This window comes from Dipodomys ordii, unplaced genomic scaffold (assembly GCF_000151885.1).
Source record: "Dipodomys ordii isolate 6190 unplaced genomic scaffold, Dord_2.0 Scaffold63, whole genome shotgun sequence".
Lineage (NCBI taxonomy): Eukaryota > Metazoa > Chordata > Mammalia > Rodentia > Heteromyidae > Dipodomys > Dipodomys ordii.
This window is the reverse complement of record NW_012267279.1, coordinates 8,493,932-8,509,702: the sequence shown is the minus strand read 5'-3', so window position 1 is coordinate 8,509,702 and position 15,771 is coordinate 8,493,932. Positions and strand designations below refer to the sequence as shown.

Genomic DNA, 15,771 nt, shown 5'->3' with positions numbered 1-15,771 from the left:
GGCCCCAGCTGGACCCCCCTCCCCCCAAAAAAAGAACTCTTCAGTGATGGGTGATTGTGTTGATGGGCAAAACAAATGTATAAAATTGTAAAAGCTAATGAGACTATACATAAGTACATTGTGTTGTATGTAGTTGGTTTAAAAATATATAGAAAGGAGAAGGATCTTATTTGAATTCTATTACTAATTAATTCTATGCGATTTTATGTAAGAAACTGTCTCTCTGTATCTCTTACCTATTGGGAAAATGGATAGAGTAGATTGTTTACTTCATTCAGTTGCTGTGGAGATAGAAATGAATATTTTTTGGGGGGGGGTCCAGTCGTGGAGCCTGAACTCTGGGCCTGGGCGCTGTCCCTCAGCTCTTCAGCTCAAGGCTAGCACTCTACCACTTGAGCCACAGCGCCACTTCCGGCTTTTTTCTTTTTTCTTATGTGGTACTGAGGAATCGAGCCCAGGGCCTCATGCATGCGAGGCAAGCGCTCTACCACTGAGCCACCATCCCAGCCCGAAATGAATAATTTTTTTTGAACTGCCTTTAAAATACTCATATGCAAATGTTGGGGAATATGCCATCAATACCTCTTTGGGAAGGAAAGGTAAGAACTCTGAACCAACACAGGAGTTAATGTGTACATTTTGGAATTTATTTGCAAGTCATCTTTTAACTTTGTGAAGCATGAGCTATGTTACTTCCTGTTCTTTGCCATCAGTAAAATGAAGGAAATACTAATATTTTTTGTGCCAGTACTGAGGCTTGAACTCATGGTCTTGTATGCTCCCTTAGTTCCTTCAGCTTTCTTGCTCACAGTGTTACCACTTGAGCCATGAATAAGTTTACATTAGATCAGAAGTAGAACATTGGAAGGCCAGAGAATGTGTAAAGTGTTCCTGTTTTGTGTGTGTGTGCGTGTGTGTGTGTTGCATTAAAGTGTGACTTAATTGCCTGGTGTGTGTGTGTGTGTGTGTGTGTTGTGTGTGTGTGTGTGTCTGTCTGTCTGTCTGTGTGTTGCATTAAAGTGTGACTTATTGCCAGTGTTTAAGTCGGGAGCTTTCATATAACGCTGTGGCTTTCTGGCTTATATTTAAGAATTAATGCTGTGGATAGAACTGTCTGTATTTCCAAGTGGAATAGCTATAGTCTCCACCATACTCTTACCTTTTCTGTTGTCTGTATTAACAATTTGAGAAAAATTAATTCATTATTTAGTTTGCATTATATTTTGCATAGTGGTAACATGATGATCTAGAGGAGAACCCAACAGACAAAATCATCAAAACTCACTGTAAACTGTAGTCATCTACTTTTCCATCAAAGTTTATAAATTTAGCTAATCATTGGTGACTCACACTTACAATCCTAGCTACTGAGGAAGCTGAGATATGAGGATTGCAGTTCAAAGCCAGCCTGGGCAGGAAAGGCTATAAGACTCTTATTTCCAATTAACTACCCAAAAGCTGGACATGGTGCTATGGCTCAAAGTGGTAGAGTACTAGCCTTGAGCACAAAAAATCAGGGATAGCATCCAGGCCCTGAGTTTAAGCCCCAGGACACTCTCCCTACCTTCCTCCCTCCCGCCCTCCCTCCCTCCCTCCCTGCTCCCTCTCTCCTCTCTCCCTTCCTCCTTCTCTGTCTGTCTGTCTGTCTGACACACACACACACACACACACACACACACACACACACCGAGTGCTATATATTTTAAGAAAATGGTAGAAAGCACATTTCTTTTGTGTGAGTTAAAAAAAAAGGCCCTATGTATTTCATAATTAGGCTGGACATGTTACAACTATCCTGCTTGCTTATTTACTTGCTTCACTTAATAGATCAGATCCATTTTTACTTTATTATTAAATAAGTCTATTGATGAGGTTATTTTAATGTTTCATGAAATGTCAGTGGGCAGAGAGATTGGCATGGCCAGATTTTCTTACCATAAATGTTTTATGGTTTAAATCTTCAACTACAGATAAGCCCTCTTATAGGCATAGGTGCTTAATAATGTCCTCACTATGTTAGGCATAGCAGCAAGTCACTGCTTTTCTTTTACATTTGTTGTAGTTGCAGGCTTTAAGAATTTGGGTTGTACTTGCTGGATAATGTGGTAGGTGACCCATTTCTTGAGTCCTAGCTAGCAAGATCATCTTGCTGCCATTGCTGCTCCCGTCTGCTACTGCACTGCTCCCATCTGGTGGCACTTATCTCACACTGCAGCGCCATCATCCTGCTTCAGAAAGGACGAACTTGCCCTTTAGTGGTGTGAGGCCCCACAAATTGAAAAGCCTTTAAAATATGTTGTATGCTGGGTAGAGAAAATACAAGATCTTCTTCAGGCAAGACGGGTAGAAACTGTGATGAACAGTGTATTTTGAAGTTTATTTGCAAGTCATCTCTCAAGTATATAGAATGTGTGCTCTGTCACTTCCTGTCCTTGGCTGGGAGTAAAATAAAAGGGATACTCATTTCTAATGAAAGAAATACCCATTCCCAGTATCTGATGTCTCCTTAATATCTAAAGTATATTACAGGATGTTTCTCTAGAAGGTTAACTGGAAAGGACACTTTTTGGACAGTCAGAAGAACGATAATGCTCCAGGTTGTGCCTATAAATAGCCATGGGATACCTAAGTCTCTTTTGTTTTTTCCATATGAGGAAAAATTCTTGGATGTAATGCTTTCTAGGAGAATTACTATAAAGTCTGTATTCCTATGAATTATTAAAACATCCAAAAATCCACAAAATGAATACTCCGGCCATATGCAAAACAGTTTTGAGTATGAATAAAAATTTTGTAATTTATTATAGCGTCTTCCTGAATTCCAATTATTTTAACATGGATTTTTTAAAATAACTTTTTGGGAAAAATACCAGTACATTCAGTATACTGAAACAGTAAAAATTTAATAATAGTTCAGTGAATTATAAGAAAGTGGAAAAATGTTATTGAGATACAAAGATTAGAGACATAGTTAAAATTAATACTTGAAAGGTTTTAGTGCTTATCTGAATATTGAAGAAGAAGTCCTTGGTAAATCAGTGGATGTACATTTAAAACATTTCAGTGCACTGAATTGCTTTTCATGACTTTTTGTGTGTATTTTATGAAAACATGCAACAATGCTTTATGACCAAAGCTCTTTCTAGCTTTATGGAAATGAATCATACTCAACTGAACTAGTAAGAGCTAAACTAATAAGAAATGCCATGGGCCCCTCAGTAGATGAATGGATCAAGAAAATGTGGTATATATACACAATGGAATTCTATGGCTCCATTAGAAAGAATGACATTGCCCCATTTGTTAGGAAATGGAAAGACTTGGAAAAAATTATATTAAGTGAAGTGAGCCAAGCCCAAAGAAACATGGGTCCCCTGGTTTCCCTTATTTGCAATATCTAGTATATGTATGAGTCAAGCAGAAAAGGTCAGATAAGGTAAAGTTAGGAAAATGAACCCGAAGATATGTATTTAAATGTTTTTTTTCTTTCATGCATTTGTTTCTAACGCATTTAGAAGATTATTTCTGTGTTGCTATGTATGTCCCTCCCCCACAGTATAACCCCTGCTTTCACTGTATTTGATGTCCATATAATTTGTGGAGGGGAAGGGGAAAAACAAGTCGTTTAAATAAGGATACAGGTGGACCCGTTGCAACAATGAGAAGTACAAGTTGTCATGTCAAAAACGAACTTTACAACTTTAGGGGGGGAGGATTGGGAATGGGGGTGGGGGGAGGCTGGGAAGGGATGGGAAGGGTAAACCAAGGAGGAAGCTACAATGCTTGGTAAGAAATGTACTCACTATCTTGCCCATGTAATTGTAACCCCTCTGTACAGTGTTTTCACAATAAAGAAATGCCATGGGTACCAACAGATAGGTTCTGATATAACACTGAGCCCCAGAGGAATTAGAATGGGACTGTGAGTCCCAAGTCTTATTTCTCAAGAGAGTTGAACTATCAGTTTTAGCCCTAGTGCTATATCTTAACCTTAACTCAAATTGTTGTACTAATGACTTATTTCTCTGTTCTCTTTCACACAATTAGTGACCACTTCTGGGCCTAGTGACATTTTGCTGCACAGCTAAATGGTGGAGATGTACAAAGTTAGGCTGATGGACTGAGTGTTCCACACAACTGCTGCTTATTCTAAAGCTTTGTCATACCTTTCTATTTAATCCTCTTAACAAGCACATTGAATACTTCACACAGTACTTTGGGGTGAGGTTTTTGAGGTTAGGAGTTCTAAGAATTTGTGGAACTCTAAGCTTTAACAAATTTAGAATTATTTGAGAATTCCTGATAGAGTTATATAAATTTCTGTTAATGATCTCTGAACTGCCTTTTAGGGTAGATGTTAAGAAGTCTTTCTGATAATTGAGTCCTAATGTCTGCTGTGTAGAACAGCACTCTCCTACCTATATCTTTTTTTTTTTTTTGGGTCCGGTCATGGGGCCTGAACTCTGGGCCTGGGCGCTGTCCCTCAGCTCTTCAGCCAGGGCCTCAGGCATGCAAGGCAAGCGCTCTACCACTGAGCCACCTTCCCAGCCCCTCCTACCTATATCTTGTATCTTCTCAGTAGTCCATAAGGTGGGAGGGAGAGACCTATCAAGATCTACTTTTAGGTTTAAATTGGAAGATAGAGTGAGAAGAAAGAGATGAGAAGAAAAGCATTATCAAAACAATTTTCTTATTATTTTCTAGTCTCTCTAATGAGGGCAAGAGTACTGCAGTCACATTAACAACAGTCTCGATGTGACTGGAATCTCTTTGAGCCTTTCTTTTCTTCAGCTAGTGCTTGTTTTGTAGGAAAAATAACATCCAGGATTATGGCAAGGATTAAATAAGAGTATTTAAAAGACATTGGGTAGATGTAATTGGGTCTTTTTCTTCTATTCATTCATCTGCTTATTTGTAGTTTCTTGGAAGATGATTACTGCTCATCTTTGATCTTCAGATATGTGTTGAGTAGTGTTTGCTCCTGGTCCTATAAGTAATACTTATTGAGTTCCAAGAATCTTAAGAATGTCTTGTAAGTCAGGCTACCCTTAAGGGCTGGGTGACAGTAGCATCAGTACCATTAACAGAGACTGCAGTGCTGTAGTTATCTGATGACTTTTTTGAACATGACTCAAAAGAGCGTATATCTGTGTTTCTCTTGCAGCAGCACCTGCAGCCCCATAGTTATCTGATGACTTTTTTTGAACATGACTCAAAAGAGCTTATATCTGTTTCTCTCACAGGTGGATTTGCTCTGGTGTTTTTGGTGAGGACAAGCAATGGATTAAAATGTGCCTTGAAACGCATGTTTGTCAACAATGAGCATGACCTCCAGGTGTGCAAGAGGGAAATCCAAATCATGGTAAGGTTGCCTCTGGACCTGGGAGTGCTGCTTTCAAACAGGGGTAGAGACTGTTTTCTCATAAGAAAGTCATAGAGGACAGGCGGTCAGACTGTTCTTTTCCCTGAGATGGCAGAGAGTTCTCTGCATTGTTCTGTGGATACTCAAAGAATATAGGACACTGTTCCTGCCTTGATCTTATCAGCTGGAGGTTGAGGAAAAAGAAAGCATATTGAGAGAACTGACCAATTTTTAGATCAGAGAAATATTTGAGGACATTGAAAAAAAGCCTATTTAACAGCTTATTTTCCAGAGATGAACTGTGGCATTTAATCTTGAACCTCACTTTCTCTGGAGCTTCCTTTTAGCCTCCTGTCAAGTTATCAGCCCCCAATCCTAGATATCTACCATCCTGAACCCCTCAGCATTCTGTGAGCAAGTCCTTTTACAACTTTATATTCTGTATATATATGTTGCTTTCTAACTATGATGCTTGTTCTCTGTTTAGGCCCAAACCTGGGTACCTCATACTCATTCTACTTATTAAAAAGTCCATGAATAGCCCAGCTGTTCATGTGAGCTGAGGATCATAGTTAAAGCCAGCCCAGGCAGGAAAGCTGTGAGACTCTTGTCTTCGGCTAACCAGCAAAAGTTGGAAATGAACTATGGCTCAAGTGGTAGAGTGCTAACCTTGCAAAAACAAAAACAAAAACACCTGAGGAACAGTGCCTAGGCCTTGAGTTCAAGCCCTAGGATTGTTGTGCTTACATGTAATGCGCACGTGCACACACACTCACACAATAAATAAATAAAAAATATATAAATGATCTTTTTTTTTTAAAAAAAAAAAAAGGTCTGTGAGGGAGTGGCAAAAGTCTGTGGCTCAAGTGGTAAAGTGCTAGCCTTGAGCTGAAGAGCTCAGGGACAGCACACAGGTCCAGAGTTCAAGCCCCACAACTGACAAAAAAAACCCGTAACGCAAACAAAAAAACAAAAAAGTCTGGACAGGCAAAATTGATCTATGGAGATAAAAGAAGTAGTTGTTGATAATGGGACATATTTGAACTTTCTGGGACATGAAAATGTATTATTTGGAGCAGATAAGGTTATATAATTGTTAGAATTCAAACACATTAAGAACTGAGTGTTTTATCATACATAAATTGTGCATCAATTTAGAATTTTTTTTCAAGTCTCTAATTTATGTTACGTTCTTCAAATGTCTTTGCATTAGAGATATATGTTGGAAAGCAAGATTGGCCCTGTATTGATGATCACAATGATCATGCATTGATGACTATATGAGAGTTTGTCATTGTGTATAATAAAAACATTAAATATATAGTCTTTTGTTTATATCAGTTATCTTGAACTATTGTTTAATACAGTTCTACCATCAGAAAATTAGTTATTTACAGTCATAAACTTTATTCTCCCTTACATTGTTTGATAGGATAAATGGCTTAATCAACTTTGGATGAAATGGATATATGAATAATGGTAACAGCAGATGCATATTTCAACTAGAGATGGTTCCCTTATATCTTGGATTTCAGTGCTTTGGGCAGAGTAGAAAGAGATCCAACAACTAAGTGGGAATATACACAGCCTTGGCCTTGTCTACTCTTTGTATGGTCATCCTTCAGTGGCTGATGTGTACTCTTGGCTTTTTGGTGGTTATAATTGGAGATAAGAGTCTCATGGACTTTCCTGACTGAACTGACTTTGAATCGAAAGTCTCAGATCTTAGTCTATTGAATAGCTAGGATTACAGGCATGGGCCTCCAGCACTTGCCTTCATTTACTTTTGTGAGAAAAGCAATCCCATTCCTCTACTACTTTGTTCTACCCATCAAAATATGTTTTGAGGTATTATTTTGTGCTAGACAGGCATTGTAGTGTAAGAACCATGAAAAGCCAGCTACAGAGCTCACACTTAATGGATCTGATTCTGAGTTAAATGACATGGTTCAAGTTCTGGCCTAGTCTCATATTATCTGTGAGAGATTTGATTTGATTTGCTTTCAATTTAGTGGACTTGTTAAAAAATCCACCAACCATACTTCCAAAGAGAGGTCCTACTATGCCATTTGTGGTCTTAGAGGCAACTACTTTAATTGATTCTTATAATAGATTTCTGAATAATGTGTGTTAATTGTACCAGTTTTTGCTTTTCCCTTTATTTTATGCATTATCACCTATGGGAAGTAAAGAGTTATTTTCCTTTCAATCCTTGTACAACTTCTCAAATACTGTTATTATTCTGTCCTCTTCCAAAATATTGATACATTTTGGAAATGTTAGTTATGTTAGTATTAGATTTATGTTAGTATTATGTTTATGTTAATATTAAGTTTTTATATTATCATGTAAGAAAATTGTTAAATTTTTGAATCCTGTTGAATTTATTAATGTACCTTTTCCATGCAACTGTGTTTCTCATTAGAATTAATATGTATCTTGTTTTTTCTCTTTTCATCTGTTTGTCTGTGCTTGTTAATAGTGTAATTCCAAACCTTTCCCACATTATGTAACTCACTTTAAATATTTAGATGCACCTAGTTTTCCATTTGTCCTGTCACCTTGAAGACTTCTTAATTTTCTGACTTGATGGGCACTGGGCTGATTATTCTCTAGAACTAAGTCTTACCTAGGTATCCCTTTTGCCTCATATTTAATTAGATTTCTAAATCCTTTGCCTTTACTTCTTCCTTTTATTAAATCAGAGTCTCACTTATATAGTACATCCTGGCATTTAATTTGGTGTGTAGACCAAGCTGGTCTTGACCTTGTGATCCTCCTAAGTACTGGGATTGCAGGAGTGCATCACCCCATCTTGCCACTGGTTCTTTTTTTTTTTTTTGTCGGTCATGGGACTTGAACTCTGGGCCTGGCTGTCCCTCAGCTCTTCAGCTCAAGGCTAGCACTCTACCACTTGAGCCACAGCGCCACTTCCAGTTTTCTGAGTGGTTTTTTAGAGATAAGAGTCTCATGGACTTTCCTGCCCAGGCTGGCAGATCTCAGCCTCCTGAGTAACTAGGATTACAAACGTGAACCACTGGCACCAGGCTTGATGTGGATTCTTGATATGGATTACACTTTTGGTTTCAAGACTAAGAAATCTTTACCTAGCTCTCAATTCTGAATAATTGTTTCTAAAATTTTTTTTTATAGTTTTACATTTAAAAATGGTCCACTTTTAGTTATTTGTTTTCTCAGTACTAGAGGTCGAACCCAGAGTTTATATTTGCCAGACAAATGCTCTACTACTTAAGCCACAGCAAGGCTTTTCTTGCCTTATTGTATTGGTTAGAACTGGTGGTACTATATTAAATGTAAGTGAACCACTTGCTTTGTTCCTTGTCTTAGCAGGAAAGCTTTCAGTTTTAGCTTTAGTATTTTGTTATTGAAAGTAAAAATCAATTGGAGGACATTTCCCCTGTATTGTATTCCCATTTTTCTAAAAGCTTTTCTTACCCTGAATGGGTGTTGAACTCTGTCAAATGCTTTTTCTGCTCCGATTGGTATGACCATGTGATCTTTCTTCTTTAGCGTATTAAAGAAAGGTGATTATTTTGATGTACTTTAAAAAAAAATTGCTTGTGTTATTTTGTCAGTGAGATGAGACTTTTGTTTACTTTTCAAATATTGAACCAGTTCTGCCTTTACATAATAATTCATTTGATCATAATCTATATTTTTATATATGGTTAAATTCCATTTACTTATATTTTAGTAAGAATTTTTACATTCGTGTTCTTGAACTTTGTTGGTTTTGCTTTGTTATTTTTTTTCTCCCCTGGTTTTTGTATTGAAGTAATAATGGTTTTATACTGGAAATTGGGGAGTATTCCCTACTGTTCAGTGTCCTGGAGAAAATTGTGTAGAATTGGTGATTTCGCATTTGGTAGAGTTCTCCTACCATATGGGCCTTGGTGACTTCTTTTGTTTTTTTGTAATTGTTATAGGACCAGTCACATTATTTATTTCATAATTAATGAGTTGAGATATTTTGTATTTTGGAGGAACTAGTCTGTTCCGTTAAGTTGTTAAATTTATGCTTATGGGATTTTTTTCCTTTGCTTTCATTTCCTACAAATTTTAGATTACAGTCTGATGAGTTTTTAATGCTCCCTCCCTGCTGCTCTGACTTCTTTCAGATGGAAGCTATCCCCAGGACTACCTATCTTTGAGATGTGAAAGGAATTGGAAGGGCATGATAAGCTTTCTATCATGTTAAAGCGCATGTGCTAGCAATCAAAGAAGCAGAGTCTGCTCTGAACTTCCTTGGGAGGAAGGATAGGTGTGTTATGCCCACTGTGCCACTGTGTTGTGCATCAGTGGTTTCACATTTTATTTTGATAAATGCTATCACTTACTAGGTGCTGATCTGAATCCATTAATACATGTGGAGTGTGTGGTTCTGATAGAAAAATTAGATTCTTTTTTCTGGTGGACATTTGGAAGATGGGACTTCTGATATCTTTACCTGAAAACAAGAAAAGACTTAAGGATTTAGAGCAATGATAAGGAAGATAGAAAGCTCAAGACATGTTAAGCCTTCTTCAGTGTCCACATCTCCTAGTCCAGATGGATTAAATTCTCCTTGAGCTTTATAATACTGACATTGAACAACTCTTAGTGGGGTTTGAAATGTTGCTTAGAACAGAAGACAGATCCGGTGAAGCAAGCCAGGAAAATATTTCATATTCCAAAAGGGGTGGAAAGCAGGTTTGGTACAGTAGGGTAGGTGCCCAGGATTTATATGAGATAAGCATCTGTAGCAAATTTTTCTAAGTTGATGCTATCTTTAATGTAAGAAAGTTGATTTGTGGCTGAGCGCTGGTGTCTCACACCTGTAATCCTAGTTACTCAGAAGACTGAGATCTGGGGATCATGGTTCAAAGCCAGCCGGGCAGGAAAAGTCTGTGAGACTCTTATCTCCAAGAAACCACTCAGAAAGCCGGAAGTGGTGTTGTGGCTCAAGTGGTAGAGTGCTAGCCTTGAGCTGAAGAGCTGAGGAACAGCACCCAGGCCCAGAGTTCAAGCTCTATGACAAAGAAAGAAGGAAAGAAAGAAAGGAGTGAGTTAGTTGATTTGTATATTTTTATAACTCATTGTTTAAATTTGCCTTAAAAATGGAAGAAAGGGAGTGGAAAAGGGAAGAGAAAAAGGATAAGTGGCTCTCTACATGTGATGGGGATAGGAGTACCAAATAATTGTCTCATGGTGTATAATATTTGAATGCTAATATATTACCCACCAAGCAAAATAAGATGTCATGCTGTTTGTTTGTTATTTGGATAAGTTACAAGGGAGCCAAACAACCTGGTTCAATAAAAGCACAAGAGCTATTGCCTACATTATGTTGTTGTTTTGGAAGTTTTGAAACAGGGAACTCGGGGTATAGTAAATCCAATCTCTGAATTTTGATCAGTTGTTGACAAGGATACTCACCAGAGATCTGCAAGGAAGGTGGGGAATTTAGGCTGGTTATTTATACAGTTAGATGTAATTATTACAGATTATAAGGAGTTTTGACCAATGACTTGATATTGAGTTGCAGAAACTTTTTTAGTAAAAGGCACCATGGCTTACCATTAGCTTTATATTATTGTACATTTAATGAATGACTCAATTGTAGACATAGAAGACACCTTTGTCAATTATGTAAGTAATATAAATTTAGAAAATACAATAGCTACCATGAGTGATAAAATGTTCCTTGTAGACTGGAGCAATGGACTGATTCTAATGATATGAAATAACAAGGTTATTTTATTTTTAATCAACTTTACCAGTATAATTCAGGGCAGGCAGAGATTAAAGAAGCATGACTTAAGTATTTAAATCATCAGTTAACTCAATATGAATGTGTAGTGTGATGTGACTGCCAAATAAGAAAAAGATGTAGTCTTTAGCTACACTAATAGAATTATAGAAGGTGTAATTCATGAGTCACACTAAAGTATTTCACTCATTTCCCATGGCTATTCTTATTTTTTAAAATGCAGATAACACACATAAGTGCAGAAGCTGCCAAAATGGTCTTGTTAAAAAAAAAAAGTGGGAGAGCTAGGAAGGTGGCTCAGTGTGGCTCAGTGGTAGAGTGCTTGCTTTGCATGCATGAGGCCCTGAGTTCGATTCCTCAGCACCACATAAGCAGAAAAAGCCGGAAGTGGCACTGTGGCTCAAGTGGTAGAGGCCTTGGGCTGAAGACTGAGGATTAGGTTCCAGGCCTAGAATTTCCTCGGGCAGGAAAGTCATGAGACAGTTGTTTTTTGGTTGGTAGTGGGGCTTGAACTCTGGGCCTGAGCGCTGTCCCTGCGCTCCTCAGCTCAAGGTGAGCGCTCTACCACTTGAGCCACAGCCCCACTTCCGGTTTTCTATTTGTTTATTGGAGATAAGAGTCTCACAGACTTTCCTGCCCATGCTGGCTTTGAACCGCCATCCTCAGAACTCAGCCTCCTGAGTAGCTAGGATTACAGGCATGAGCCACCGGCGCCCGGCTACCATGAGACTCTTATCTCCAGTAAACCACCAGAAAACCAGAAGTGGCACTGTGGCTCAGGTGATAGAGGGCTAGTTTGAGCTGAAGAGCTGAGGGACAGCGCCCAGGCCCAGAGTTCCGGCCCCATGATGGACTCCCCTTTCCCCCACACCTAAAAAAAAAAAAAATGGGAATGTTTAATGTAAAATGAGGAGACTTACAGTGTTAATAATACTGTTTTACCTGTTTAGGAGGTGAAAAAGTATACTAGACTACTTTTGCTTTACAGAGGACAGTAGCAGGCAGAAGATTCCTACTGCATAAAAGGTTAAAAAAATACCATTACTAGTATTTTGTTTTGTTTTGGTGCCACCAGTAGGGCTTGAATTCAGCTTTTTTAGATATAGCTGGTGCTCTACCACTTGAATTATGCCTTTAGTCCTGTGTTTTTGCTGCTTAATTAGAGATAGAGTTTCCCAAGAAGAAATAGACTTTTCACAATCTGTAGTCCTAAGAGCCCAGCTTTCTAAGGGTTAACAGGAGTGATCACTAGTACCTGGCCTAAAAAGTTTTCAATTCTGATAAGGGACAATTTATTTAGATGTGATGCATAAGAACCTACTGTGTAACCAAAGATCATGAAGATGTGTACTTTTTTTTTTTTGGCAGTCGTGAGGGCATAGATTCTATCCTTGAGGTTTTTTGTTCAAGGCTAGTGCTTTGCCTAGCACCACTTCTGGTTTTCTGGTAGTTAACTGGAGATAAGAGTCTCATGGAGGTGCTGGGAAGGTGGCTCAGTGGTAGAGTGCTTGCCTTGCATCCCTGAGGCCCTGGGTTCGATTCCTCAGCACCACATAAGCAAAAAGAAAAAAGCTGGAAGTGGCACTGTGGCTCAAGTGGTAGGGCGCTAGCCTTGAGCTGAAGAGCTGAGGGACAGCGCCCAGGCCCAAAGTTCAGGCCCCACGACCGGACCCTCAAAAAAAAAAAAAAAAAGAACAGAGTCTCATGGACTTTCCTGCCCAGGGTGGCTTTGAACTGCGATCCCCAGATCTCAACCTCCTGAGTAGTTAGAATTACAGGTGTTGAGCCTGTATAATTTTTGTGAGGAGTATTTAAGTCTTCATCTGGTTTTGTTTTGTTTCTTTTTTGGTTAGTTGTGGGGGCTGGGCCTGGGTGCTGTCCCTCAGCTCTTCAGCTCAAGAATAGCACCCTACCACTTGAGCCACAGTGCTACTTCTGGCTTTTTCTGCTCATGTGGTACTGAGGAATCAAACCCAGGGCCTCATGCATGCGAGGCAAGCACTCTACCATTGAGCCACCTCCCCAGTCCCTTCGATCTGTTTTGAGTTAACTTTTGTACATGTGTAAGGTAAGGACTAAAATTCCTTGTTTTACATGTGGATATCCATTTGTTACAACACCACTTTTTGAAAAGACCATTTGTTGCCCATTGAGTTGTCTTTTGACACCCATGTGAAAAGTATGAGTGCTATTTAAAGATCTTGTGCCAAAATATAAATCAATGAACTATTTCCTCATAGATAAAAACTCAGAAAGAGAAAAATTACCTTAGTGGTTTGATTTTTTTTTTGAGGGGGGGGGTCCGGTCGTGGGGCCTGAACTCTGGGCCTGGGCGCTGTCCCTCAGGTCTTCAGCTCAAGGCTAACACGCTACCACTTGAGCCACAGTGTCACTTCTGGCTTTTTCTGCTTATGTGGTGCTGAGGAATGGAACCCAGGGCCTCATGCATGCTAGGCAAGCCCTCTACCACTGAGCCACCTTCCCAGCTCACCTTAGTGGTTTGATTTACATCTTGAAACAAGTTTTCTATTTCCTTAAGGATGGGTAACAGTTTAGCAAGGTATGCACATCACACTAGGAATAGCAGCAGTGCTTTAGATCTTTCCTACTTTAACTATCACTGGCCAGTATCAGGGGTATACACTTGTTAGAAACTGAGAACTTCATGTTCTATCCCAGGGCTAGTAGATTAGAATCTGCCTTTTTCAAGGTCCCCAGAGAATTCATAATGTGTATTAAAGTCTTACCAAGGTGTTCTAAAATCATACTCTGGATGACGTTAGAGATCTACTTAGTAAGTACATAATTAACTAATGAGTAAGACTTTGGAAAGGAGAATAAATGAATGTAGGGAAGAGAAAAATGCCTAGGACTTTATGTATCAGAAAAGCTCAATAGGGTCTCCAATAGAACTCCAGAGCTAGCCCAGATCTCAGTGTTTATTTTACTGAACTTAGTGTTTCTTTGCCTGTGAATAATCCCTCTTGAAGGAAATTTAGTGCTGTGAAGAGAGGAAGAAGGGAATAGTAAAGCAGTAAAAGATTTTTTACAAAGGTACCCTATGGGAAACTAATTTCAGATTTTAGAAACTAATTTCAGATTTTAAAACTGTTTTCCTTCCTTTAGTTTAAGAAGCTAAAATTCAATTAATGGGGTCTGTGGAATTATACTGTCAACCTAGAAATAGCAGAACAGTCAGGTCATTAAACCAGAAAACTCTGAGTATTTGAATGGGGAATCAAAGCAGATAAACGTACTCCTTTGGAAATTTACTATCTGGAAGTGCAAGCACTATTGACATCAGGAATTGTAAGTATTGAATTGAAATTCCAAGGAAGAGCAAGTTACTTACACACAAACAGAAATAAGTTTCTTATATATAATTCTCATTTTTATTATTGTATTAAGTTGCTAGTCCTAGTCATAAGGATTCTGCCTTCATGATTTAATCACTTCCTTAAAGCTCCATCCTTTTAATACTATTATAATAGTGGATATGGTAAGTTCCAATGTGGATTTTTGGGGAGGATATAAATGTTCAAACCATAGCATGGCTCTTTCAGAATTGTTTTTCCTTTCAGAGTCTTCATGAGTACTTTGAGGGACTGGGTTAACTCAGAAGCAATATTGCTGACTTTTTAAAAAAATAGTTAAATGTAGAGATGTTAGTTTTTCATTCTTCTTTGTGGAAACTGGTTATCAGTGGTTGGTGAAGAGACAGAAAAGCAGAGGGGAAGAGACAGAAAAGCTCAATAGGGTCTGAAATATTTTGTTTATAAAACTTGAATTCTAAGGACTTTTTCCAGCCTCATTGTTGCCCTAGTGTATGCTGTAAGATTGGTCTCATCAAGCTTCTCTTTCTTGTCCTGTACATTTAAAAAATACATTATTTATTGTAAAAATACTGTACAGAGGGGTTGTCCTGTACATTATTCTTTTTTTATTTTTACGTCGATCATGGGGCTTGAACTCTGGCTTGGGCGCTGTCCCTCTGCTCTTCAGTTCAAGGCTAGCGCTCTACCACTTGAGCCACAGGGTCACTTCAGTTTTCTGGTGGTTTATCGAAGATAAGTCTCACGGACTTTCCCACCCGGGCTGGCTTTGAACCATGATCCTCAGATCTCAGCCTCCTGAGTAACTAGGATTACAGGCATGAGTCACTGGCATCCAGTGAAGACCTTGTTCTTTAACAAAAGTGAAGCTATGGATCTGAACTCACTTGATCTCCCTATCCTTGTCCCTGTCTCTCTCCCTTCTCCCTCTCCTGTCCTTCTTCTGGTTTCCTCTTCCTCTCCCACTCCCCCTATCCTTCCTACCTCCCTCTTCCTCTCTGCTTTCTTTTCTCCTTCCCTGTCTCTTGTGCTTAGGCTTAAACTCAGGGTCTTATACTTGATAGGTTAGTGCTGTATCACTTGAACCATGCCCCCCACTCTTGAATTCCCCTTTTCTTTATCCTTAATTCAATATGCTCACCATCATTGCCTGCTTCTTGTCAGGAGAATAATTATCCTGAGGTCAATTCCTTTAATAATACTCTAGATTACTACCTTTACCAACAAGACTGTTCCATCAACTTCTATCACCTTCTGTATCTTAAGGCTTTCTTCTGGCTTTTACACTCGCCAGTGTTCAGTTTCCT

The 15,771-nt window shown here is 38.8% G+C and overlaps 1 protein-coding gene across 2 annotated transcripts in view; it reads left to right on the top strand.

The window, feature by feature from the left end:
- The window catches only part of Aak1 (AP2 associated kinase 1), a 189,693-nt gene that overhangs the window by 103,310 nt on the left and 70,612 nt on the right, over positions 1–15,771 (top strand). For both annotated transcript variants that reach the window (XM_013022572.1, XM_013022571.1), the window contains exon 3: positions 5,244–5,362. In XM_013022572.1, the coding sequence (XP_012878026.1) occupies positions 5,244–5,362 (119 nt within the window). The remainder of the gene's footprint in view (positions 1–5,243; positions 5,363–15,771) is intronic.